Here is a 26,194-nt window from a genome sequence, read left to right on the forward strand (position 1 = left end):
TGTTTCCGATTCTGTGTCTCCCTCTCTCTCTGCCCCTCCCCCGTTCATGCTCTGTCTCTCTCTGTCCCAAAAATAAATAAACGCTGAAAAAAAAAAAAAAGAATTGTGCTACAAAGGACTTTGAAATTCAATGCCTTCATTTTTAAGATGAGAAAACTTTAGAGAAATAGCTAACTTGTCACATAGCAAGATTGTGCATGACAAGCATTCAAATGCAAGCCCTCTGACTTCCAATCCAGTGCACTTCTCATGGCCTTTAACGATCTCTGGCTCATGGGGCGCCTGGGTGGCTCAGTCAGTTAGGCATCTGACTTCTGCTCAGATCATGATTTTGCAGTTCACGAGTTCAAGTTCCATGATAGGTTCTGTGCTGATAGCTCAGCCTGGAGCCTGCTTCAGAGTCCGTGTCTCCCTCTCTCTCTATTGTCCTAGACTCTCTCCCCTTCTCGTGCTGTGTCTATCTTTCTCAAAAACAAATAAACATTAAAAAAAAAGTCTGGCTCAGATACCCATCTGTCCAAGAATATGAAAGTCTCGAGAATGTGAAGTTCTCAGTCACCATCAAATCATCCTGACTAATGCTCTCAGAAGATGAATTTTCTAGATTTTTAAACTCCTTTAAGAAAGCAAATTTTAAAAGTCAACAAAATTTTCAACTACTTTACTATATTTCTACTGCATTTCACAGCATGTTAAGGACTGGAGCAGTTTAGATCTAACGACAAATTCCAACTCAACTCTGTGTTACCCTGAAATGTCTGTTGTGATGGTTTTGGTAATGAGATGAGTCTTGAGTATAGAGTTGTTTTGTGTTTGGGACTTATGTTAAGTGTGTGTGAACACACATGCACACACACACACAAAAGCACCTATGAGATTTGACAGTCAACTAGTTCTGTTCATATTAATGTTTGTTTATGTATTTTCACAGTTACATGTACACATGGATAAAATACTATCTGAAATAACAGTAGGTAAGTTTTATAAATAACCTTAAATTTCAGAATCAAGGCAAGCACACAATTAAAATCATGTCAATGAGAAACCAAAGTGATGTTCAGTAAAGCAAATGTGCAAGTATTTTAAACATATACCACATGAAGTCTACTTATTCACTTTTGCTTCTCTGAAATTATTTGCTTAACCTATTAGGCAAAACACTAAAAAAATTGATGAGCTCAACACTTTTAAAAAACTCCCAATAAAGGCAAAGAAACCAGAATCAGTTTCAGGAATTATAACAGGTAAAGAGAAGATAGGTGATAGGTTGATTAATTTGGTCAAGATTAGTGCTAGATTTTTTTATAATATAGAACGGTCCAAGTAATGGCAAGAATAACTTGTCCTCTGGCAAACTGACTCTGAATACATACTTTTGTAACACTTATTAATTTTCTCTTAATTCTGGAAAAGCAATCACAGTCTAAGAAACCATGGGGAGACAGGGGAGGAAAACAGACAGATGGGGACAGTCTTCATTATGTGTCCTTTTTGGTTTAGTATTCAGTGCTTATGAAGTGTACTCTAAGGCGATTTAAACACTGTGTTTAAAGCAAGAAGTGTTTAAAACTGTATGGCAATGCTACTTATGCTAATATGAATCAAAAACATAAACAACATTTTTGAGTTTTAATGTGATGCTTATTTACTTTTGGCACAATAAAACGTTTTAAATCTGACTTTGCTAAAACACCATGCTAACATTTAGAAATTCATTTCATCAGATTTCTGATTCCCTGTACATGAACAATGCTACACTAAATCATATAATTGGGGGAAAACATTTCTAGCATAATAACTGTCTTTACTTTTGCAGTAAGAATGCATTAGGAAGAATGAATTAGAAAGAAGAGACAAAGTTAAAAATTGAAGTGTAAGGCTGGGGTGAGATCACTTTTTTCTTTTGACTGTGTTGTAAAACTAGTCTATATCTGAAAGAAATGATCAAAAGTATTCTAAAGCCCTCTGTTGGCCACAGTTCCCAAGTCTGGGACAGGACAATTTCTTTGTCCCCACACGGCCGTGGGCAATGATGACTTATGGAGGATGAGGTCAATACACTGACACTGGTGCCTGATTTCTAGAAGGGACCAGGTTTACATTGTCCCTATCACCTATCATTCTAACTTCCGTTTTGTGGGGATAGAAAGGGTGGGGTAATGTTGGGATGATAACCACGGGGACATCTGTGGAGATACAAACAACTTAAGAAAAGGAAGGGGTGTGCTCAAGAGGTTCAAGGACCACGCGGCTCCGCCATTATTATTGGTTCGTCAACCACGCATGCGCTCTCACCTCCACGATGTCGGAGTTTGTCCGGCTCTCGTGCGGCTCGTTGTACTCCGTGTACTTCAGCAGCACCTTGTCCATGTCGGTGCTGGCATACTGGAACAGCTTGTTGGTGCTGTTGAAGATGATCAGCGCGATCTCACAGTCACAGAGCACGCTCAGCTCGTACGCCTTCTTCATCAACCCAAATTTCCTCTTTGTAAATGTCACCTGGAAAATAGAAAGCAGGCAGGGATTTTTTTTTTTTTTTTTTTTTGGGAAAAGAAAACACATAGGTTTTTTTTTTTCTTTTTTTTTTTTTTTAACAGTCTTCTTTTCCTTTGTGAAACAAAGTGTGTCATTGTCAGAGCCCTTGGGCACTAACACATTTGGAAAGAAAGCAAATAAATCTAAAACTAATTTCTGCTTAGAATTTGAAAAGTGTGATTTCTAGCTTGTTGCTGAATGTGAAACTGTAAATGCCAGATTTAATGTAGGGGATTTTAATGAAAGTGACCAGAGAACTATTCATGTTTTTTGGAGCAATTTAAGATTTAAGAAAATTAATTTCAGCATGGTTAACATCATTCCCAATTATAAGTCTGGAGCTTATTTTTGACCACTTAAAGACTGAACATAGCATTTTAGATGTGTGTTGAGAAAGTCTTTGTGTGTGTGTGTTCAAAAATTCTTAAAATTGTTTAGTTTCTTGCCATTTAATTGAAAACATTCGAAGGGATAGGACTATGCTTTCAGACAGTATTGTATTCTGTTTTCTAGAACTACAGCAGAAAGTTGGGAAGTATGTTAGCCATAATACTGTTAGGGGTCTGTTTTCAATCTTTTGTGTATCTTTCTTCCTCTCTCAGGCCAGAAACTGTATTGTTATCTTTGCCTTTTTCTTCTTTTAATCTAATCTATTACCAAGTCCCACAATTCCTTCCCTTGAAATGTTTCTCAGGTTCACACTTTCTTGTCTATTTCCCAGGCGGCTCTATCATTCCTGTCCTTATCGGTTTCCTGTCCTAGATGATCTCCCTGTCTGAAATCATTCCCTCCTCAATTCATCCCCGGTCTTCAAAACCCCACTCTTTACACTGCCTTTCTCTCCTGATGTGCCCTCTGCAACAGCTCCCTTTTTCTGACTTCGAATTATTTCCTACCTGGCAGGGCTACCAAACGTAAATAAAAATTTCAGTATTCCCAATTTCATTCCTCTCTTGATTACACTCCAGTCTGCCCACCAAAAACCATGGACATTCTTCACTGTAAGACTTTATATGGTCCAGCATTTCCCAGCAAGTCTTCTGTGGAATATCATTTCTACAAAATACCCCATAAGATACCCCATAAGACAAAACGTTTAGTGGCCCAATGCATTTGGGAAATGAAGCACACTGAAAGATTAAAGGCTGAAAATGTCTTTTAAACTATTTAATCTGCTGCCCAAACCTATTGCTGACAGAATGTTTGTTTCTCTGCTTATTTATTTATTTATTTATTTATTTATTTATTTATTTATTTACAGGGGCACTTCTTATCATTTTTTAAAGCTAGGTTTTTGAGGCATATGCTCCAGGAAATGCTGAATAAATTAACTTAGCTTATTTTTATTTATTTTTCTTGTATGCATTGATGTATGTATGCATTTATGTATGCTCCATGCTTAGTGTGGAGCCCAACATAGTGCTGGAACTCATGGCCCTGAGATCAAGGCCTGAGCTAAGATGGAGATTCAAACACTGAATTGACTCACCCAGGTGTACCTAATTCAGCTGATTTTTAAAGGGACTATTTAAGTTTTTTTCTTGCTTTCTAATCCAACCCATCTTGCAGAGGCCAGCTCAGTTCTATCTAATACCTATTTGTGTGTAATTCCCAAATTTAGATTCCCAATCCTCGCTTTTTTTTTTTCCATCTGCAGACACCCAGTGGATCTCCTCCAGTCCTACGTCTATCTGAACGTCATAGTAATCTCTCAAACCTCCAAAGCTTAAGCCCATTATCTTCATCCTCGAATCTGCTCCCCGTTTTGGACTGGCCATCTCACAATAAACTCAATCACCCAAACTAGAGACCTCAGAGTGAACTTTGAATCCTGCTCCATCCCACACACCTAAATAAATGTGTTGACAGGAACTGTGGGTGAGCAGACAGAAAACCTGACCTGGTCTCCTCAGTCCTCCACACTTTGTTAATACTAACTGTTTTACCTATTACCCTTTATATTTTCCTTAATAGCATTTATCACATTTTATAATTTGTTTATTTTTGTGTGTGATCATTTATTTAATGTCTGTCTCCTTCTCTACCGTGCATGTTCCACAAGGCCATATGCCATTTGTATTTGTTCACTGTTGAATGCCCAGTGCTTGGAACAGCAGACACATATGGGCTCATGGTAAAAATCTACAGTATAAAACTCAAACAAGGAAAACTCTATGTGAAGTTTTTAGAAATATCAAATTGATGGACGCTATCTAAAATTATGTGATAGCTTTTCCCATGAAATATTTTTGGCAACTCATAAGCAGAATTTAAAAAAAAAATCTATACTTAATGATTATATTGTTTTTATCACATTTGCATTAAAGGCAGCATGGTAGAAAGGGAAGAACATGGGGCTTGGATTCAGAGGACCCGGATTTGAATGTGGAACTTGCTATTTACTAGTCATGAGAAATTCTCTTAATTTCTTTCAGTTGAATTTTTCTCTGAGTTTGATTTTTCATCTGCAAAACGGAGAGAATGCCTACTCTTAAGAGTTGCTGTGAGGACTGTATAAAATAAACACATGTTCAGTATTAAGCACAGTACTTAACACTGAAGCTCAAAAGAACTACTTCTCATTCCTCACTTGGTTGATTTACACAAGAAGAAGAAGAGCTTACGAAGTATGTCTATGTTGGTGACTAGAAGAGTCTACTGATTAAGGCTATTTGAAGATCTTATTATGCCTAATACAAAGATAAAGCTGAACTATGGAATCCATACTGATCTTTCTTTGGAAAATACGGTATTTATCAGCCCACATCAGCTAGTCAATTATCTACTCAGGTATGTTATTTACATTTCAACTTGGGACAATTTTTCTTTGTAAAAATTGCCAATGTCTCACCTTTTGTTTTATGTTTATTGACTGTCTTTCTAAAGCGCTTCTAATAAAATATAGCTAGTGTTTTATTTCATATCTAGTTATACTACTTTAGATACTTTTATTCTAGTACATTCAGATGAGTCATGATTCATATTAATAATGAGGTAAATAAAGACTATTTCTTTGAGGGGCACCTGGGTAGCTCAGTTCATTAAGTATTGGACTTTTGGTTTTGGCTCAGGTCATGATCTCACAGTTTGTGAGTTCGAGCCCTGCGTTGGGCTCTGCACGGACAGTGTGGAGTCTGCTTGGAATTCTGTCTTTCCCTCTCTCTCTGCCCCTCCCTCGCTCTCTGTCAGTCTCTCTCTCTCTCTCTCTCTCTATCTCTCAAAAAAAAGGCTATCTTTTTGGAATGGATAAAGAATCATAATAATTAATTACATAGACATACAAAATATCTTTTAACATTTATTTTAGATGAAATTCGGTTGTGCAAATGTACTTGCACATGGGTATTTTATTTAGTGAAACAGTGTACAGAGTAGGTTCAATGCAGACGGCACTGGCCCAAAATACTTTCATATATCTAAAACCACTTTTAATCAGACTTTCATAACCACAAACTGTAGGTGGAATGTCTCAATACAGTATGGTTTCTGTTGTACTCAAACCTCAGAATTTAGCACGTTACAACACTCGCCATCAAAGTACGTTTCAGCACAGAAATATCACTAAAGCTACTATTTGTGTTTACTTTGAGTTACTCCTCAACTTTTGTGTAAGCAAGTAGGCTAGTGGATAATGCATACTTATTTAATAATACCTATCAAAAGAGTCAGTGCATATAGCTTCTTTTCATTAAAACTGCAAACTGAAATGGTGCTGACTGTATTAAAGCATTTAAGAAAATATCTTCAAAATCTACTCTTAATTGCTCTAAATTTAATTCTGTATTATGTTCATGCTCTTCATAGCATACTCAAAATGTATTTTATAATGCTTTTTCTCATTGTGCATAGTTAGATAAAACTGTTTTTTAAGCACTAAGCTTTCTAAAGAGACCCGGGATATTACTCTTCGTTTAAAATATGCCACTCAGTGACAAAGATTGCAATTCAGAGCTTTTATACTTAAATATAATAATGTATTGTAATGATTACATTTTCATAACTTGACAATAATTTGTGACGGGGACAAGTCCGTTTCTATTTAAATAACATATTTGTAACCTTAGGTGAGATGGAAAACTGTTTTTATAAGTGGTTAGGCAAAGAGATGCTCTTTTCCAGTGTTCTACATCAATCAAGGTGCACTGACAAGAGAATAAAGCCAGTAGTGTTTAGTGGACATTGTAACTCGGCATTTAGTTTTCAGAATTAAAGAGATTTAATATGTAATATATGCATGGAAAACAAAATTAGTCTGTAAGCAATGACCATTTTATGTTTTTTTTCTTTACTTCTGGAAACAGCCTCAAATATAATGATGATGTTGTAGTAAGAGGTTTCAGTAACCTCGAGTTTTAAATCCTAGCATATGGGCAAGCATCACACATCTTACATTTACAATTACTTTAGAACTTACTAGGTATGAATCAGGAATTGAAATTAGAATTTGAAATTGAGAAAAGTCACATTCATTAAACATACAGATCCATACAACTCAGTTATAAAGAAATTTGGTAAATCTATTCACAGAAACAAAAATAATTCAAGCAATTTTGAATGAACATTTTCTATATGCCAGATGTGAAGTAATATTTATTGACTATTCTCCATGTCAGACATTTGTGCTAGATGCTGGGCCTTCTATTACATATATATCTTCCTGAAGAGTTCACGTCTCTTCCTCACGGCTGGAGAAAAATAGTCATTTACTTCATTAATGCTTAAAAGCGATTTTCTTTATTTGAAAAAAAAATGCACTACTTAGCTAATAGCATTATCTTTTCAGTCATGTGTAATGATTTCACATTTTTATCTAGAGTTGGGTGAATTCAGTTTGTGTTTTCTGACCAACCTTTTCTCTAGACCGAACAAGAAAGATAACAGTAGATGTTAACCCAACCAGGTGAATATGAAATGAAGCCTACCATATTGGTTATTTCTTATCTTGTTCTTAGTGAAAGATGATTGTGGCATTATGCCCCTCCCCATTTCCATCTGGTTGCTGGCAGGCTCCCATCAAGCTGCAAGGTTTCAATTAGTGTAAATGTCAATTTCTTCTACGAAGCTTTCATTGTTACATTCAGATAGAACTCATTTTTCCCTCATGGTGGTCCTCTAGAACTTTTTACAAACCTTTACCATGAGACTTATTCTAATATTATAGAGTTTGTTGTTTAGGAGTCTGCCTCTCCTATTGGCTTTGAGTTCTCCAAAGATCCTGTCTTGGGCTTCATACAAACTAGGCAGTGGACACTCAAAGAACATTTGCTGAGCTGGTGGATTATGGAATGGAAATAGTCGATTTTAAAGTCTGAATGTTTGGTGTGTGGCCAAATTTGATGAAAAAGATGAGGTTCTAAAGAAATTGTGGCATGAAGTCAAAGACCCTCTCCCTTTTTTTTAGAAATAAGATAACTTTGTTTTATAGCTTTTGAGCTAAAATAGCTTTTGCAAAGATTAAGCTCATTTAGATTTTTAAAAAAGTATTTCAACAGGATCTGCTACAGGGGTTTTATTGTTTTGTTTGCTACCTTTCAAATTAACCACTTGAAGGTTTGAACACTCAAGGTTTTAGAGGAAGAAACCAACTTTCAATTATGTTGGTTTCTTATAAAGCTTGTTTTTATAAGATTTCAATAAAAATTTGCTCCCGAGAGAAAAATAATAAAGTCTAAACGTGTCAATATAATTTTCTGCTAAAAGTATATACCTTTTTTTACTTGACTTTTTGACAATTTAATCTCTCAAAAATAATAGATTTTGGATATATGTATTTGTTTTACTAAAAAGTTCACCTGTTAGTGACAGGAATCTTGAGACAAAGACTTACACCACTTTGGAATCTTAGAGAAGCTAGAGAGTGTCTAGAGAGAAATACACGTGTACATATGCTCTAGATTTCAAGAAAAAATATATATCAAAAAGTTCAGAGAAAAATGGTCTTTATTCCTTTCCTAGATGATTCATCATGAAGGATGGAAAAGTGTGAAGATAAAAATTTAATTTTATAGTCACAAGATACAGAGATAAAGGGAGAGGATCTGCAAAATGCATTCTTTGAGCAAAAATTCACTGAACTTTCCAATGAGCTAAGATTTTCAAAAAACATGTATTTGGCAAAGAAAGTATTCAACGAAGTCCTCATCACGGTATTATAGAATTGATACTAGCTGGTAGTAATTTTTATCATTGGATTAGATGAAGATGTAGAAGGCATGCTTATAAGATCTGCATATAAAAATAAATCTGGTAGAGTGTCTATCCATAGCCGCCTCTACAGACTAGAAAGCTGGTCACAAACAATACGATGAAAAAGTTAATTTTAAAGTCTTTGTTCATATTTTTTAAAAAAACAATTCTGTGGAAAATTAATGTGGTGGCTGATATGGGGGAAAGGATCTAAAGTTGTAGTGTTCCAGAGTGGGAATTAATTATTCTAATGATCTTTTTGTTAGTACTAATTAATCTTTGGCACTGTATTCAGTTCTGAGAATTACATTTTACCATGACACTGACAAAATCAGTGTCTATTGGATGGCAAATAGGTTGATGTAGGATGTAAGAATAATTTTGCATTAGAAATCATTAAGGGAATCTGGAATGTTCAATCCAGAGAAATAGAGTTAAAAGTGATTTGCTAAACACTTTCCAAGATCTGAAGATTTCTGGCCATGTAAAGAGGCAGATGAGTTATTCTGTTTTACTCTACATATTAGAAAGCATTGCTGAAAATCTTTTAAAGAGGCTCAAAATAGAACATCTAGGGAGGAGAACTATCAAAGAGTGGATCTAGTCTGACAAAGTAGGAAGCAGTTCATTCCTGAGAATGTTTAAGTAGAGCTGCATACCAAGGAAGGTACAGAAGGTATTCCTGAATTAAGCAGAAGCTGGACCAGAGACCTTTAAAATATTTATTTCAGATTTTAGATGTTCAGATTCTATGCCTAGATAGCACACGCTTCTAGGTCAAGGGGAAAATTTGACTGAATGGTAATATGGTTGAAAACAAGAATCTATTTCTGTAATTTCATTCTATAAAATGCCTGTGTTTTGGTTATCCAATCTCATCAATATATTATCATAATCACCTCTAATTTCCATATTCCAAGAAGTAAAACAGGGTCACTTTCTTTTTATAGTTAGATGAGATACAAAGACTGTAAAGAATTTGAGTTACAATATTAAATTATGGCCAGTGCTGAAAATGCACAGAAAAATAATTGTCCAGATTGATAAAATAGAAAATTCACACTATTAAGATATTTTTAAAGAAGTAGTATATATGCATCATTACTGGGGCAGTGTGGTATAGAAGCAAAAATATAGGAATTGAAAATCAAGTCGGAGCTCTGCCATTTATGAGCTGTGTGCTCTTGGGTAAATTGTTTAACTTATCTGAGTCCTGGTTTCTTCAACCACAAAGTGGAGGTTATAATGGACATCTTGCAGAGTCATGAGAGTTCACCGAGGGCCATAATAAAAGTGTAAGTGACTTGTTGACTGTGAAACACTTTACAAGGCAGGTAGTATTTTTTCTCTGATGCATCAGGCTCAGTTAGTTCTTGTTACATATGGTAAAAGACTGCTGTCCTAGAACCTTTCAACTTGGGTTAACATTATTATGTCTAGGCTAGAGTTTCTCTCTCAACTAGACCTTGAACTTTCCGTGGAAGCTCAGAACTTCTCTTTTCCAATCTTATGTCCTGAAGTCCCAGAACAAAACTTGGCTAAATATTTGTTGAATGAATGAAAGGATAGATGCATGGAGCAATTACACCTTTTTTGCCACCCAAAATGAATGGCTAAAAATGAATTTCAGTGCATGCTCAAACTATGTTAATAGGACATAGGAAATTTGCCACCGAGAGGAAAATTTCACATAGTTCTTTTTCTTTTTTGCCATATTAACTTATGGGGAAAATATGCTTTTGGTAAAACTGAAATTCAGGACAGAAATTGGAGTGGGCCAAATTTTGTGTATGGGTTTGTTGGTGAAATTATCATATTTCTTATGATTGTTTTTTTGTTAAGTGTTGACTTCATTTGGCGACTTTTTTTCTAAGAAGTTAAAGACTTTATAGTAAGTTATCTCACCACATTTGACGGTATCGCTTTTAAGTTACCATACGGCACAGCTTACCATCCCCATTTCTCAGATGATACTTTTGTAAATGAAGACATAAAGCGTCAAAAAACTAGTCCTTGGATGAGCTAGAAATACAACCCTTTCACACAAAATTCATCCTTCTTTCCTCTAGTTGTTTTTCCCTCTTCTAGCTGGCCATGCATTTCAGGGGCTGACGGGCGGCACAGTATGAATCCCATCAACTGTTCACTGAGCAGTGTACAGGCACATTAAGAATTGTCAGCAATTCTGATGAGTACAAGCAGAATAGTGCATGAACTATTAATTCATGTAAGGATAGCTTTCTAGGTTAAAGTAAAAAATAATAATAATACAGAAATTAAGAAGAAGTTGGCTTCTATGTTCTCACAATAAACCAAAGCTCCTTTTGTGTGGGTGCTTCAGCCACTTCTGCCCTCAGGACCTCCAGCCATTCCCACTAAAGCCAGTGAGAACCACATGCATGCACCAGTGGGCACACACTAGTTCTATATTTATGGATGTTTATTTAAATTTCACAAAATGAGAAATATTTTGGTTGGTAGCAAATACAGCTCTGTTTACAGCCAGAATAAAAAAGGTAGGACTCTGATTTACACACAGCAATGTAAATATCAAGTTCTAAAAACAGAGGACAAGACCTGTATCATTTCCTACAGGGTAGGGATATTAGTGTGACTACTGTGTAATGGAAGGGGCATTTAATAATGAGTCTCCCGGCCACATGTGTGCCTGTTCCGTTCACCCTCCCAATCTGGGCTCTGTTCACATAAAGTTACCTCAGGAGAACTTTCCTGCCATATAAACTGTGAGAGTCCTCGTATCTTACAGGAGTTCTGAAAAATTGAAAGAAAAGACCTTTGGAAACAGCAGCTATTCACATCTCTGAGAATAACTGAGTCCTGAACTCTAGAACCTTCGATGCATTGCTAAGGAAAGCAACAATAACTTTATCTATGGGTCCCTGATACTTCTTTCCACCACCCAGAACACTGTCAGCTGAATCTTAATTGAACTGCTCAATGAGTGGAAAACTTTTTGTTCAATTCTTTAATTCATAAAGTGACATTAGTTTCTTTGTTTTACAACATATTTGGGACTAATATACCCAACTAATTCTACTTTCAAAGTTTTGAGGCTTTATCTTTTTGTTGTTGTTGTTGTCCAATAAGAGTCACGAGAAATATAACCCGCATCCTATGAAAATATTTTAGATTTAGATCCATTCCGCCTTACTCCCAACATAGTTTCTCAGTTTCCTCCTGGTTAAGGAAATGGAGCGACTAATGAAGGACAAGACGGACAGTTCATAGATACAATGCCCTCTCTAATCCAGAGCCACGAAGTCTTCCTATGTGTTTAATGGGTTAGGGATGGAGTCAAGAGTCTGCAACGACAATCTCTAATTGAAAAAAAGGGAAATGCCCTCTTAAATGCTCTTTTTCTTCCCCTGGCTTGTTCTGACAGTAAGTAATGGTACAACTGTTCTACACTATTCCTCTTCAATTTTATTTTGTTTAATTCAGTCTGTCATTAGAAAGGCTTGCGAGCTTTAGGCTTGATGATTACTCTCGGTGGGAGGAAGTAATGCCACTGCAGACTCGTGTTAGACAAGCGCTCCTTTATACAATGACGGGGCCTGCCATCGTAAATGAAAGGCTCTTTAAAGAGCAGTGAGGGACTCTTTTAAGCAGACTGCTACCATGTGCTTGTAACCCTCCAGCACAACTTGCGAGGATGAGACAGCAATGTGTTCTGCTGCAAAGAGGACTATTGTCCTCGTTGGCCTCAAGCGCATTGAGCCGCGTTTCACTGCAGTGTAGCAGGATTTCCAAAGGGTTTGCAAGGAGTAGTTCCTAAAATTCTGAACAGAATAAAAGAATGAAAACAGGGGTTTGAGAGTGTGGAATTTAGAACTCTACCATCTCCTCACCCTAAGCCAACCCCCAAGCCCCAAAATAAAATTTAAAATTTTGTGCACTGCACTCTGTTTTGAGGAAAAATAATTAACAATGGGTTAGATCACAGTTAAATAGTTGAATGTATATGAATAAACTTGAATGTTTATTCACAGACTCACAGGGTCTGGGTTTTAAAACTGTGATAGCTAATTTCTGATACATCTGTCTCCAGGAGGAAAAGGAAGAAAGATGATCTATAATTATTAAAATTACCAGGATTTAAAAGATTTTGTTGTAGTCCATTTTTAAGCCTAAAAATGTTCTGGATTTTAAAGAGATGACTATAACACAGTATGTTTTTAATTTTTTATATGTGCTATTCAGGTCTCCTTGGTTCATTAAAAGGCTGATTTATGTTCTAAATTCAATCTGTAAATGCAGCCATAAAATAAATACCTCTATCTATTTCTCTATACCCCATATATGTACAAAATATTTGAATATGAGACAAATTAAATAAACCAGATTAATATTTTGGGGGCAAAAACATGTTTACTAGTTTAACAAAGCCAAAATGTACCTAAGGTAAAGGTCAAAGACTACTTCATTCCCTGCTGAGCAAATGCTCAGGAAGCACATTTGTCTACGTTTCCTGTCATAACAGGAAGAGTGTAACTTCTTCCTTTCCACGATGGCTTCAGTTTTACCTCCTAACTCCAATATTTTCTCCCTCAGGGCCTTCCAAATCAATCCTCACAAGACAGAAGGCAGGAGGCTGTCTCCGTTGTAGTTTCCAAACAGTTGCGTTTGTTGAAATGTTATTTAAATGTTAGTGATTTCTTAAGCTAAACTGTTCCAACTTAAAATTAAAAGTCAAATTTCCAAACATTTAGAGTGGATCTCTTATTCCTATTAGTGGTTCAACATATTTCAAAAGAAATGCAAATATATATTCCATATTATGCAATTTCATTTACTTCAAGTTAATTACGTTATTTTTCTTTTTAGACCAAAGTTATTATTCTGGGGGTGGGGATGGAGAGTTGCCATATTGTCTTCAATAAGAGTATGTGGGGGATGTAAACTTTAAAAATACTTGCATCAAATTTTTGAAAGAGCTTATTTTAAACGAATAAATTATAATGTTAGAGGAAGTCTAGACTGCAAAGGACAGAGCTTTTGAGAAAATTAGCAACACGTTCTTTAATCTACAGTTTGGAAGAAACCTCTGGGTTTATGTGGTCTATTTATAATGTTAATATTTTTAGGGTTGGTTTCTTAGTAATACAATGTCACACACTTTGGTTTGTGCATTTGCAAAACAAAAGGTGACTTATTGCAAACAGAATGGGGTGTGCATGCATTCACAGAGGTGGAAGGTGCCACTCAGTGCCAACTCTCTACACAAACCGATGAAGATACAATGAACACAAACGTGGTAATTTCTCTAAATTATAGTTTTAAATGAAAATTGAATGAGATATACAAACTAGAACTGAAACAACAAGACGTCTTGAAGCCCTCCAGTTTGTGCAGATTGTTACTGTATTCCTTGTGAAAATTTTGGCACCTCTTGGATTCCCTATCAAAGGAAACCTAATGAATGAATTTGATGGCAGTTGAGACAATACTTCTCTGGTAGTCAAGGAATAGAGTTAGTGGATATAAATATAAAATAGCTCACACGTATGGGATGTATAGTAAATGTGTGGCGCACTATTTCTGTTTCACCCATATACTGGGGAGACCATTTGTGAACTGTTTTTAAATTGCTAGGAACAGAACAGAAATGAGTGGCCTGATGTCATAGCTGCTCAATGTACATCGGAACACTCTAGCTACCTCTTTGATTTGGAAACTCACAAAATACATTTTTTTTCCTTCTGGTTTCCTTTTTCAGTATCTTCAATCACCAGTAATTCCAGCTCTCTGAACAAAAACTTTTCCCCCTGGTGATTTTAAGATTAATGAAAGAATGATTTAACTTAAATGCTGGGGAACCTTTAAGTAGGAGCCCACAGGATGCATCAATATACTTATAATTCAATTCTGAAATGTTTTATGCCCTAATTCATTACTATGATACACTCTAATTATTTATTGATACCAAGTTTAGGGAGGCAGTTTAGCTGTTAAGAAATGATACTGAGAGTAAAAAAGGCTTAATAATCACCAATATCAGTTATCTGTGAATTTATTTTAGATTTAAATCAACATTTCTGTGATTTTTTAAAACTTAAAAAAAATGCTTTTATTTATTTTTGTGAGAGAGAGAGACTGTGCCATGTGCTCATGCAAGGCGGGGGAGCGGCAGAGAGAGGGGGACAGATGATCTGAAGCAGGCTCTGCACTGATAACAGCAAGCCCCATGTGGGGCTCGAACTCACCAACTGGGAGATCATGACCTGAACCAAAGTTAGATGCTCAACTGACTGAGCCACCCAGGCATCCCTATTTAACCTTTTGATTCACTTGATTTAAAACAAGCTTCCAGATATTCATGGACTAACATGTATAACTCTTCGATAGCAATTTAAGTATAATTTCCTCTCAGATACTATATACTTGCTTGGTATGCATACAGGCAATGGACAAATCTGTAAGTTCTGTTCGTGCAGATGACAAAAGAAAAAGTATGACTGGAATAATCTGTTCAACTCATGGTTTAGAATTAATTACAAAGTTATCTTCCTGAAGCCATTTATTTGTCTTTCTAAATTATCAAGTTCCTCACATTTAAAGAGTAGGTTAGTAGGTTTTTACCCTCAGGTTTAGAACTGTAATTAGCCTTTTATTTACTGGCATTCTGGATATCACCTTGAAGGAACATTACAGTACAATTTTCACTGAAATTTTAGCTAAAATTCTAAGAACAGCTTAAAATAGTGGAAAGTAGCAGAACGTAAGGAATAATGCTTGTTTCTTTTGAGAGTCATTTGATGAAATCAATAAATCTCTTTTATTCACTTTATTATTTTTTTTTAATTTTTTTAATCTTTATTTATTTTTGAGAGATAGAGACAGTGAGTGAGCAGGGGAGGAGCAGAGAGAGAGGGAGACGCAGAATCTGAAGCAGGCTCCAGGCTCTGAGCTGTCAGCACCGAGCCCGATGTGGGGCTTGAACTCATGAACCGTGAGATCATGACCTGAGCTGAAGCCAGACACTCAACCGACTGAGCCACCCAGGCGCCCCTCTTTTATTCACTTTAAAAAAGATTAGATTTCGTTTAAAAACATCCTTATGTAGAAACTGTTCACAGGTTGCATCAACACTGAACATATTTCTCCGAGTTCTTTTTTTCTGAGCCTATTTAAAATAATTTATAAGTTATATAAAGAAACTGACTGGGTGGCTCAGATGGTTAAGCATCAGACTCTTGATTTCAGCTCAGCTCATGATCTCACAGTTTGTGGGACAGAGACCCTTGTCCAGCTGTGTGCTGACAGCCTGGTGCCTGCTTGGGATTCTCTCTAGCTCTCTCTCTGACCCTCCCCTGCTCACACTCTCTCTTTCTCTCTCTCTCAAAATAGGCAAATAAACATTAAAAACATAAAAAAAAAAGAAACTGACATAGGGACCTAAGAAAAGAGAAAAAGTTAGAAAATTTAACAACTATGATCTCTGAATTCCTTTTAGTCATAAGGGGATTCTCTTGTTCTATTAAGAGCAGAATGTTGCTAATTGTCTTTAATTTGTGCTCCAGTTATTGCACTGATAATTACATGAAATTTTGTTTGCTGGCAAAAACTATTAGTGTGCCAGACCTGATGGAAGAGAACTTAAGACTTTTAAAAATCTTCTTCCCTTAGCTTACTATATTAGGTCCTGACTGTGTTATTTGGCAAATATTTTTCCCTTACAGTTATTCAAATATTTAAATGTCCTTTTATAACAAGTCACACAAATACATTTGGATTTACCTCCCCTATCATTTCAAAGTGGGGAAACTGAAAATTTAAAATACAAACATACAAGTATAAACAGGTTTAGGTTAAACAAGCTTATGTTTTGTATATCTTTCTTCTTGATACAACAGATATAACAGATTTCTAAGTATATTCTGCTTTTGTAAAAAGAGTGAGACAAGGGTAAAACTCACTTTAAAAATCTGTTTTTTTTTTTTTCAGGAGCATATTTACTGGTACCATATGAAGTAGGGTAAGATTATTGCCTGATTACTGAAGGTACTTTGGGGGTAAAAATAAGAAATGCAGAAGGAGACACTGAAATCGTAGTGTTAGAATAAAGTGGATGCTGGAAGTTGATAAAAATGGTGACAAGTAGTTCAAAATAACTTGGTCAGTAACATATATTTGAAAATAAGAGCTGCAAGCATAGAACTTAGAAAACTACTCCTTCTCATCCTTGTCACAAGCCCTGCCCTGCAAATGTCTGTGATTTTCCTTCCAGCCCACAAGCCATCCTCTGCTATCAGCCACTCCTGCTCTGAAAGGATTCTCTCACCCCTTGTGAGATTCCAAAGGCTCCTTTTGTGCTCCTGCTCTGCTCTATTCCATTTTTCTTCCAGCTCCCTTATAGCCTTTAAAAGGTAGAACCTTCTTGAAATGAGGTTCAGGTACCACTCTTTAGTGTTCTACACAGCTCAGGAGTTGTTTTAATGGATGTCACATTAACTTATAAAAGCTAATGGTTTGAAAAGCATGAGTCTTAATAGGAACAGCTAATACGTACATTCATTGGGCACTTATTATATGTTAGATGCTTTAAATTTATGCCCTAATTTAATTATCTCAATGACTTGAGGTGGGTACTATTTTTTAAACCTCAGTCTATTGATGAGGAAACCGATAAGGCTCAGAGGGGCTAGTATGTGGCAGAATTGGGATCACAGCTAGGTTCGTTGTGTCTAAAACCCATGCTTTTCACCATTATGTTACACTGGATGCAGTATGATGTAATTGGGAAAAGCAAACACATAAAACCATGCTCTTAGCCATTATATTATACAGGATGTAGCCTGACATGGTTGAGAAAAGCATGCGTTGTTTTGTTTTTTTAATCTGAAAGGTGTGGGCTCCAAATTTTGGCCACCACTTAGTATTAACTCTCTGACTTGAAAGCTTTGCATGATCTGGGCCCTGTCTAGCATTTAATCTTTTCTCTCATCTCTCCAAAGTCATACATACCAGACTCAAGTTCCACAAGCTTTCCCTTGGCTCCTTAGCAAGCTCTTTCCGTTCTTAAGGAGCTTTGCAAATATTGTTCCATCTGGAATGTTGTCACCTGCCTAACTCTGACTCATGTTTTAGTTCTCATCTTTTAGCATTTCCTCAGAGAGGCCTTTCATCCAATCCCCAATCTAAATAAAGCACCTCTTGTTATACTTTGATAGCGCTTTGATAATTTCATTCACACATATTTATAACATTTTTATTATATATTTGCAAATCTCATGTCTGCTTCATCCTACTAAGCCAGGGATCTACAAACTCTGGCCCACAGGCCATATACAGCCCATCTCATTTTTGTCAGCAAAGTTTTATTCATAGACACATTCATTCATTTACACATTTGTCCAAGGTTGCTTTCACAACTAGGGCAGAGCTGAGTAGTTGAGATGAAGACTGTATGGCTCACAAGGCCAAAAATATTTGCTATCTGGCCCTTTACAGAAAAACTTTGCTGACCTCTGTGGCAGATGATAAGCTGTATGAGATTCGTCTGGTTTACCACTGAATTCTTAATGTTAAGCATATTGCAATCTAATAATATTTGTTGATTTAGTAAATAAGTGAATTATTCCCCTGTAAGTGGGGTTAATAAGAATTAAATGAAATAACACATACGTAATTCTTGGTACATGTTGCTACTTTTATTAAGTTATCTGGAAATTTCTATAAGACAAATTAACAATTCATGATTTTATTTATTTTTACATACTCGCTTAAGTAATGTATGTAGTTTAAGTAAGAAATTGAGAAATAAGTAGTTTTCATAAACTCAGAAAAGCTGGACAAATTTTTAAAAATAAAATGAGCTGTTCATTTTTTTCCTCCTCTAAACTATTTTATGTATACAACTGGAGTTTCTGAGTGTTAGCTGTTCTCCTTACTTCCATCATGAAAGGTAGAGTAAGGGCAAAATTAAATTTAAACAGTTAGCTGCTGTTTTACAGCAGTGTTAGTTCCTAATGATATTCAACTTATACATCAGCTTTGTAATATTTCATTTCACACTTTTAAGTCTCTACTTCTTATTCTGTAAAAACACACCGTGTTCTCTGTATAGCCAAATAAACACCTGCAATGGCAGAGTGGGCTTTTACTACTTTTAAGAAAAGATGACAGTGAGCCATTGTGTGAGGTTCTATTATGGAGTCTGCAGTGGGGTAAGCTTCAAAAAGGGCAAAGCAGTTAACATTTTTCTTTTCCACATGTGAACACCAAGTTTAAAGGAAGCCCAGGCTGGGGGAGCCTCCGCACTTGGGATGATTGGCTCCTGCAGATTCGCTAGTGGTGGTGATTATTAGAAGTGACCTACATCTTGTAAGCTTTCATGTCCACTCTCGTAGTAGGTGAGTGGTGCACATAACAAACATTTATAAATAAGATGGATGTCTGAGATTGTCAATAGCCACTAAAATAATCACTGAAATATGCATTAAAACGTGGCAGTTTTCACTTCTACCAATTCAAGAGTATGAGTGAAGGACCTGCTATACCTAAAGGTTGGAGAGGACTACACAGATCTGAAATTCTGTAGAATAAAACCAAGGAATTCATCTTCAGGATTAAAAAAGTCATCTAAATTGAAGTGAATTTAAACAATTTTTCTTCTCCTACAATTATCATGACTTCTAACATGGATGAGAATAACAGTAACTATAGATGCAGCATATATAAATTAAGATAAGATGTTCGATTATTAGCTCAAAAGTATGTGTTAAAATTCTTCCATCCTGTGTGAGTTTTATGTTCCTTTATAAAGCATAATGAAAGCTCATGAATTCAACCTGCAGAAATTTTCTCCTTTCTTTGTAGGCAAAAGGAAGATACTATGAATTTCATGAACCTAAAAATTACCTGGTATTATCAACGAACTTAGGTGCTAATTCCTAAAATTTTTGACAGCACTCAAAATAGATTCTAGAACAAATAACTGGGTCTAAACAGTCAATGGTACATGGTGTTCAATATTTCAGTCTTAATTTCAATTTCAAGCTGTAAGCCAACAAAAAAATACTGTGGTTTATATTGACAGAATTATTACTTTTTGGCTTGACCGATAGCAATAAACAATGTGTAGGAAAACAATGAAGAAATCCATCAAAAATCTTTATTTATCCTTTAACTCAATTTTCAGCCAAAAATAGTTCAAGTCATGTGTATGTACCTTAAATATAATAATTTAAGGGAGTATAAACTTGGAAATCTAAAGTTTCTTTATCTCTTAATGACATACTGGCTTTGATGGCATAAATAACAACTTGTATTCATTATCATTTACACATATAACAACTTAAGTGTCCATCAATGGATGAATGAATAAATAAGTTGTTACACACACATATACACACAATGGAACGTTATTCAGCCATAAAAAAGAGGAAATCTTACTATTTGCAACACCATGGAGGGATCTTGAGGGCATTATGCTAAGTGAAATAAGTCAGAAAGAGAAAGACAAAGACTGTGTGATCTCATTTATATGTAGAATCTAAAAAACAAACAAACTCACCCAAAGAGATCAGACTTGTGATTACCAGAGGTGGAGGGTTGGGGGAAGAAGAAATGGAGGAAGGTGGTCAAAAGGTACAAACTTCCAGTTACAAGATAAATAAGTACTAGGGTTGTAACGTACAACACGATGACTACAGCTACCACTGCTGTGTGATACACAGAAAGGTTGCTAAGAGTAAGTCCTTTGTTTCCTTATTCTTTTCCTTTTATTATATCTATATGAGATGATGGATGTTAGCTGAACTGATTGTGGCAATCATTTCACAATACATGTAAATCAAACCAACACACTGGACGCCTTAAAATTATAGAGTGATGTATGTCAATTACGTCTCAATAAAACTGGAAAAAAAAACATAGGAAAAAACTTAAACCAGAAATCAGTTCTAGTCTCACTTGCAGTTCCAAGAAGACAGAAGGGGAGACAGACCAGAGTGTCTTTATTTGGAGGAAATTAGTCTGGTGAGGGCATCTCCAAAGGCTATCCTCTTAACTTTCCCCAGAATAAATGAGCAACAGGCAAAACATTCCTCTCTCCCATGGTCAAGGAATGAATGCCAGTTTTGCAAGTTCCATCATCCATTTGTAATGGTTGGGATCTGGCAGTACTACAATTTGTTAGTTAACATTAGAATGGATACAAACCACCCAACTATCCTTGTATCACCTAACCAAATGCACTCTCCCCAAGTGTGAAGGAAAATAGTCAAATCACAAATATTCATGATATACAAGTCTTTGTCGAATAGAACATTTAGAGATATAAAATCTTTAGAACAAATTGATGGTATCATACAGTATTATCATTGCACTCGCAGAAAAAAATGGTAACATCATCTGCCTCTTTGTTTACAAAATTCGTGGTTTAAAGAAAATGCTATGAATTAATGAATAGTTTTTGCCTACGTGTTTTAAGTTACTAATATTTCGTGAGGGTGTTTGTTGTTGTCAGCACAATGCTAAATATTTTAGAGACATTTCAAAGTCTCTTTTAGTGTGAACACAAATAAAGCCATTTTTATAAGCCTATATCCTAAAACTTTAAGTGCATGACCACAAAAGTCCTCGTTCCCATGAATATAGGAATATCTTTGTTTGATGATGCGTGCAGTGCAGCAATGTTATGCTTATTAACTCTTAATTATTAAGCTATTCATGTTATACAGGGATAGCTCCCGTTCAAAATTTATTGTGAAATAAAAAGTGAATAATCATGTAAGCTACTTGTCTAACAGATAAGGTGATTCTTCCCCCTTGACATATGATAGAATATTAGCATTTAAACTGGCCACATTTAATTCACTAAGACTTCTCTTAATGTATGCTCACAAGTTTGGAATGTTTTCAGGGTACCTTTAATATACCTGGGGAAATGTAATAAATAGTCCATGTAAATAATGATACAAGAAAAAGTCTACCCACTCACCTGTCTGTTACGTTCATCCATAATCCTCGTAATCTGAATCTTTTTTCTCCCCATAGTCCCCGTTTTTCTTCTCTCTCTCGTCCCTGAAATTATGTATTTTTTCCTTCCTTTTCTTTCTCTTTCCTGTTTCCTCCAAACAAATCTCCTTCTTCAGCACTTGCACTGCTCAGTTCCCAAATTCCTGCATTCGTTCCTGCTGGACAAAAAAGAAAAATTAAATGCCACTTTAACTGAAAGTCAGTTTCATAAGAACTATCGTATTCTAATTTTTTAAAAAAGAAAACTATATGGAAGTAAGCCAATCAAATGAATGAAAATATGTACTCAAAGCACATGGTATATCCCATGCAGGAGCATATCAAATAGGAACAGTTTGTTTTTACAGTTAAAATAATCTCATAAGTAATATAACAAGTCATTTAAATGACAAAAACTGTACTTTAAAGCCCAACACTTGAAATGTATCTTTTGCAACGAGTTTCTTAATATTTTTTAATGAAATTAGGTGACTATTTTCACCCTTCTATTATGAAAAATTACCTGAATCAGAGAGTTAATGAACCTCTATGTACCTGTGTATGCTAAGTAGGGCAGCTAATTCATTTCTGAAGGGAAAACAATCTCGTGTTTTGACAGCAGAGGTGATAACGTCCCTCGTTATGCAAATAGGATGGACTATTATGAAAGTGCTATTTGATATATGTAAATGTCAACTAATTTAAATCTAAATCCTTTAATCTTATTTTTAAAAAGTCACTGCTATGAGAACACTGTAAAAATAATATGGGATATTTAATCTTACATAATAAGCAGCTATCAGCACTGAGATCCCCTTTTCCTCTTGAAAGCCCTTAAGCTATATATTGAACACAAGAATCAAAAAAGATAATCATTCACAGAAAAGAAATGGTGGGAAAAAATTAGAGTATTACTCCATTTATAATGATACTTTTTTTTTATAACTACACTTTTTATAATAAGCCATCAGTTCTCAAAATTTAAATATGTTAAAAAGACATATCATATGTCCTTGGGGAGTAAGATACAAAATTACAGAAGCCTGATACTCTATATATACTAGATATCTTTAGGTCATGAATTAAAATTAAAGAAAGGATCATCCATAATATAAAATAAACCCAGAGAACCCGAGAATTAAAAGTATGTATTTTACTTTGTTTTAAATTATACCTGAAAATATTTGAAAGTAATGAAAATAAATTGCCGTGAAATGTGGAAGTTAACCAGAAAGCATTCCACAATGGATTCTTCATTTGCAAGCAACAGCTCCAATTATCCTATCCAGTCTTATGTCAGAGAATGCAACTACTTTACACATGGCTCAGAATTTCCCTGTTTTAGTTGGTGTCTGACAAGGGACCTGAAAAATTCCCACATGTATTATGTAATGCTAAGCCAATGTCCTGGCTATTTAATAGATTATTTGGCTCCAATTCAAAGTTATCGGAACAGGAAAGCTGTTATACACTTGGTCTGATCATCAGCTGTCTTTTGATTTCTTTAATTTAATTTCTAAATTCTTTATCACCTTGAGTAAATTTCTTTAAATTAAAATTTTCTGTGGTTATCTAATTGCAGAAGCTATTATGATATAATTAGTTCTGGTGGATTAAGCGCTGCTTAAATACTAAGACCATCCATTCTCCTTTGCCCAATGCCTTTCTACGAAACTGCGGCTCAGTTGTGCCTCTGAGAATACTATATATGTTGAGTAACATCATGACCACACAGTGCTCATCAAAAACTCCAGTGGTAATTTTAAATGTTGGAAGTAGTTCAAAAGTTTTAAAGAGTTATATAAACAACACACATTTGACAAATACACATGAAAAAATTAGCTATAATAACACATTAAAATCACATTACAATAGAAAACATTCTTGAAGCACAATTGCATTATATATTCGCTGTTGCCAAACACTGTCCATCTATCTATTTTTAGAAACAGTCTTAAATATCACTCAACTGGGCAACTTTCCTGTGTTTCCCATAGTCTTACCTTAGAAGCCAGCGGCACGTTAGATTGATATTTCCCTTGCATGTGCAAGACCCCAAAGAGACAAACAGGCTTCCTCTATCACAGAAAAGCCAACCCATGAATCCACAGCAAATGCATATGGGACAATTTCCTTTCTTTTCGTTTAGCTGAGGCCGGTGGCACTATCGGCTTACAGGACTATGCCTGCCTAAGCGCTTATTCACTTTAAGGTGGAAGGTCAGGGTGAACAGATTAGAGTGTGGTGACAAGGCGGGGAAGACGAGAACTTCTACAGATCCTGGTTTCAAAATACAAATAACCAAACAAGTAGAGAAACATCCCAGGAGAAAAGTCTCTTCAGAAAGGCAGAGGGAGCGCTCCTCCAGAGCCAAACTTAGAAGAGTTCCTACATATCACCACCCCATATTTCACAACTTTGAAACGAGAGACACTTTTGAAAAAGAGCAGGGCAGGGATTTTAATTAGTGAAAAAGGATGGGAAATATTTTGCCTGAGAAAATTTATATGTATATATCAAACATGTATATAAAATGGTCAGAACACCACCGGATATGTTTTCCCTTTTGAAATACGCAAGGTAAAGACAAACAAGCTTAAATTTCAGTAAAAATTAAGATATTTTCCTGCTTTCCATAAAAATGAGTATTTCTTGAAGTCTTGCCTGCTGAACATTTTTAAAATACGAAATCTGATATTATTATGTACACATGCAGACTACTACGCAGTGATGATGCGACGTTTTCATGAAGTAAAATATGTCACGAGATGTGGCTTAGAACATTTGATTATGGATCACCACGTTTCAGGGCTGCCAGTAAAAATTCAGAGTTAGGAAGGTCAACAATAGCTCAGGAGTTGTTTTCTTAGCATAACTATTTTTCTAAGCTGATTTTTACGCAAAAATTATTTTGCAAAGTCGGTTTCGAGTATTAATTTGTAGGAGGACTAGAGAGGCTGAGAAAGAGATTATGTAAGTTTAGTAGCTTTTAAAACTGTTTTGTATGTATACGAAGAAGAGAATCGCTAAACGCTAAACTCTGTGTAGCAGAATTTCAAGTTATGCTGAGAACTTTCATTACATACAATCAACCATAAGCTTAAAATAATTCCAGCAGCCCTGCTGCTAACTTCTCTCCACATGAAAGAAGCATTCTTGGAAAATGACAGAGCCACAGAGAAACAATCAGTAATTAAAAAAAGAAGAAGAAAAAGAAACGCTCTACCACAGTTACACTCTATGGAGTTACAGTCTTCTGCATTTTTTTTTCTTTTCGTCAACCTAAATATAAGAAAAATAAAATCAAGCTGCTTACTAAAAAGGGGAACTTCATTATGGCAGGCTTCTGTTCACTTTGAGTTTGGCATAAGCAGACAGATGAAGGCAGAGTGGTTTTGAGACCCAAGTAGAGAAGAATATCTTGTGGACAGATGCTAAAGATCCTTCTCCCACCCCAGCTCTCTCATTTACAAACAAGTTCCCTTGAGTGACACACACCGCCTCCCCCCTTCCCAGCCTCACTCTTTTTTGCGCTCTTCCTCCCTCTCTCCCTCCCTCCCACAAAATCCCTCCCCTTCACACAGAAGAATCTTGACAGAATGGCAGGAAACACGCACAGACTGGTCGGGGAAGGATATGATGTCAGCAACCACGAACAATAAAAGGTGTAAAGGTGCTTCCTTCCCTAAACTGTTCCAGAAGTGTAAAATGGGAACCAAAACTCTTCACTTCCTTCTCTGAGCAGAACTGTCTGAGTGTGCCGTGCTGCATGCCACACACAGAGAGGCCTTTGAGAGGTTCAGATAAGGGACAATGACAGAAACGCAGACATGGCGACACAATTTTGTATTTCTATTTTTAAAGCACCTAAGAAAAATCCATTTCAGGTCTAGTTTCATCTTTTGTATGATTGCTTTAAGGAATAAGAACAAGAAAACGAATTCACTTTGGTCAAGGAGGAGATACATCACAATTACCATTTACTATGTCTCGCAGAAGTCATCTGACACAGCTAACACAGCCGTATAATCTTAATTTACCCTTCGAGGCAAATGAAGAATTCTATACAGACAAAGAGCCAATTGGATAAATTATATTTTTGGTAAAAAATAGAATCACAAAAGCTGTCCAAAAAACAAAAAAAAATCAATGTTTGTTAGTAAAACACATTACTTCTTTGCAACCATAGTTTAAAAAAAGATATAGTGAGTGGGGGGAATAGATGACTATGTTATTGCAGTTCTCAAAGTTGTCCAAAAAATTCAAAGAACCAAAGAAACTAACATAAACTTTCAGTATATAATGAAACTATTTATTTTAATCTCATCGCTATTAGGTTCCTTCTAACATGGAAATGGCAGTCTACCATAAGGTTTCTGTAGGAAGAAAACCACATATCAAGTGGATCTGAGTCATCTTCAGATTTCAATCATCTTCCCACAACACTTTGATTTAGAAATTAAACACAACCTTCAGTTATGTGTTTTGATCG

General features: G+C 35.7%; 1 protein-coding gene across 16 annotated transcripts in view; it reads right to left on the reverse strand.

The window, feature by feature from the left end:
- The window catches only part of MEF2C (myocyte enhancer factor 2C), a 152,282-nt gene that overhangs the window by 74,227 nt on the left and 51,861 nt on the right, over window positions 1–26,194 (reverse strand). For 7 of the 16 annotated variants that reach the window (XM_047088862.1, XM_047088835.1, XM_047088856.1 and 4 more), the window contains exons 2-3: window positions 21,686–21,881; window positions 2,296–2,499 (exon numbers count right to left, since the gene is read on the reverse strand). In XM_047088862.1, coding sequence (XP_046944818.1) covers window positions 2,296–2,499; window positions 21,686–21,739 — 258 coding nt within the window. In that variant the 5' untranslated portion in view covers window positions 21,740–21,881. Of the gene's footprint in view, window positions 1–2,295; window positions 2,500–21,685; window positions 21,882–22,225; window positions 22,259–23,705; window positions 24,030–25,018; window positions 25,146–26,194 lie in introns of those variants that run through there. The other 9 variants (XM_047088806.1, XM_047088801.1, XM_047088831.1 and 6 more) reach the window with 7 other exon arrangements.

The sequence above is a fragment of the Lynx rufus genome, unplaced genomic scaffold (assembly GCF_022079265.1).
Source record: "Lynx rufus isolate CCGP_SWC_20201006 ecotype Redwood Valley unplaced genomic scaffold, mLynRuf1.p SCAF_1, whole genome shotgun sequence".
NCBI lineage: Eukaryota > Metazoa > Chordata > Mammalia > Carnivora > Felidae > Lynx > Lynx rufus.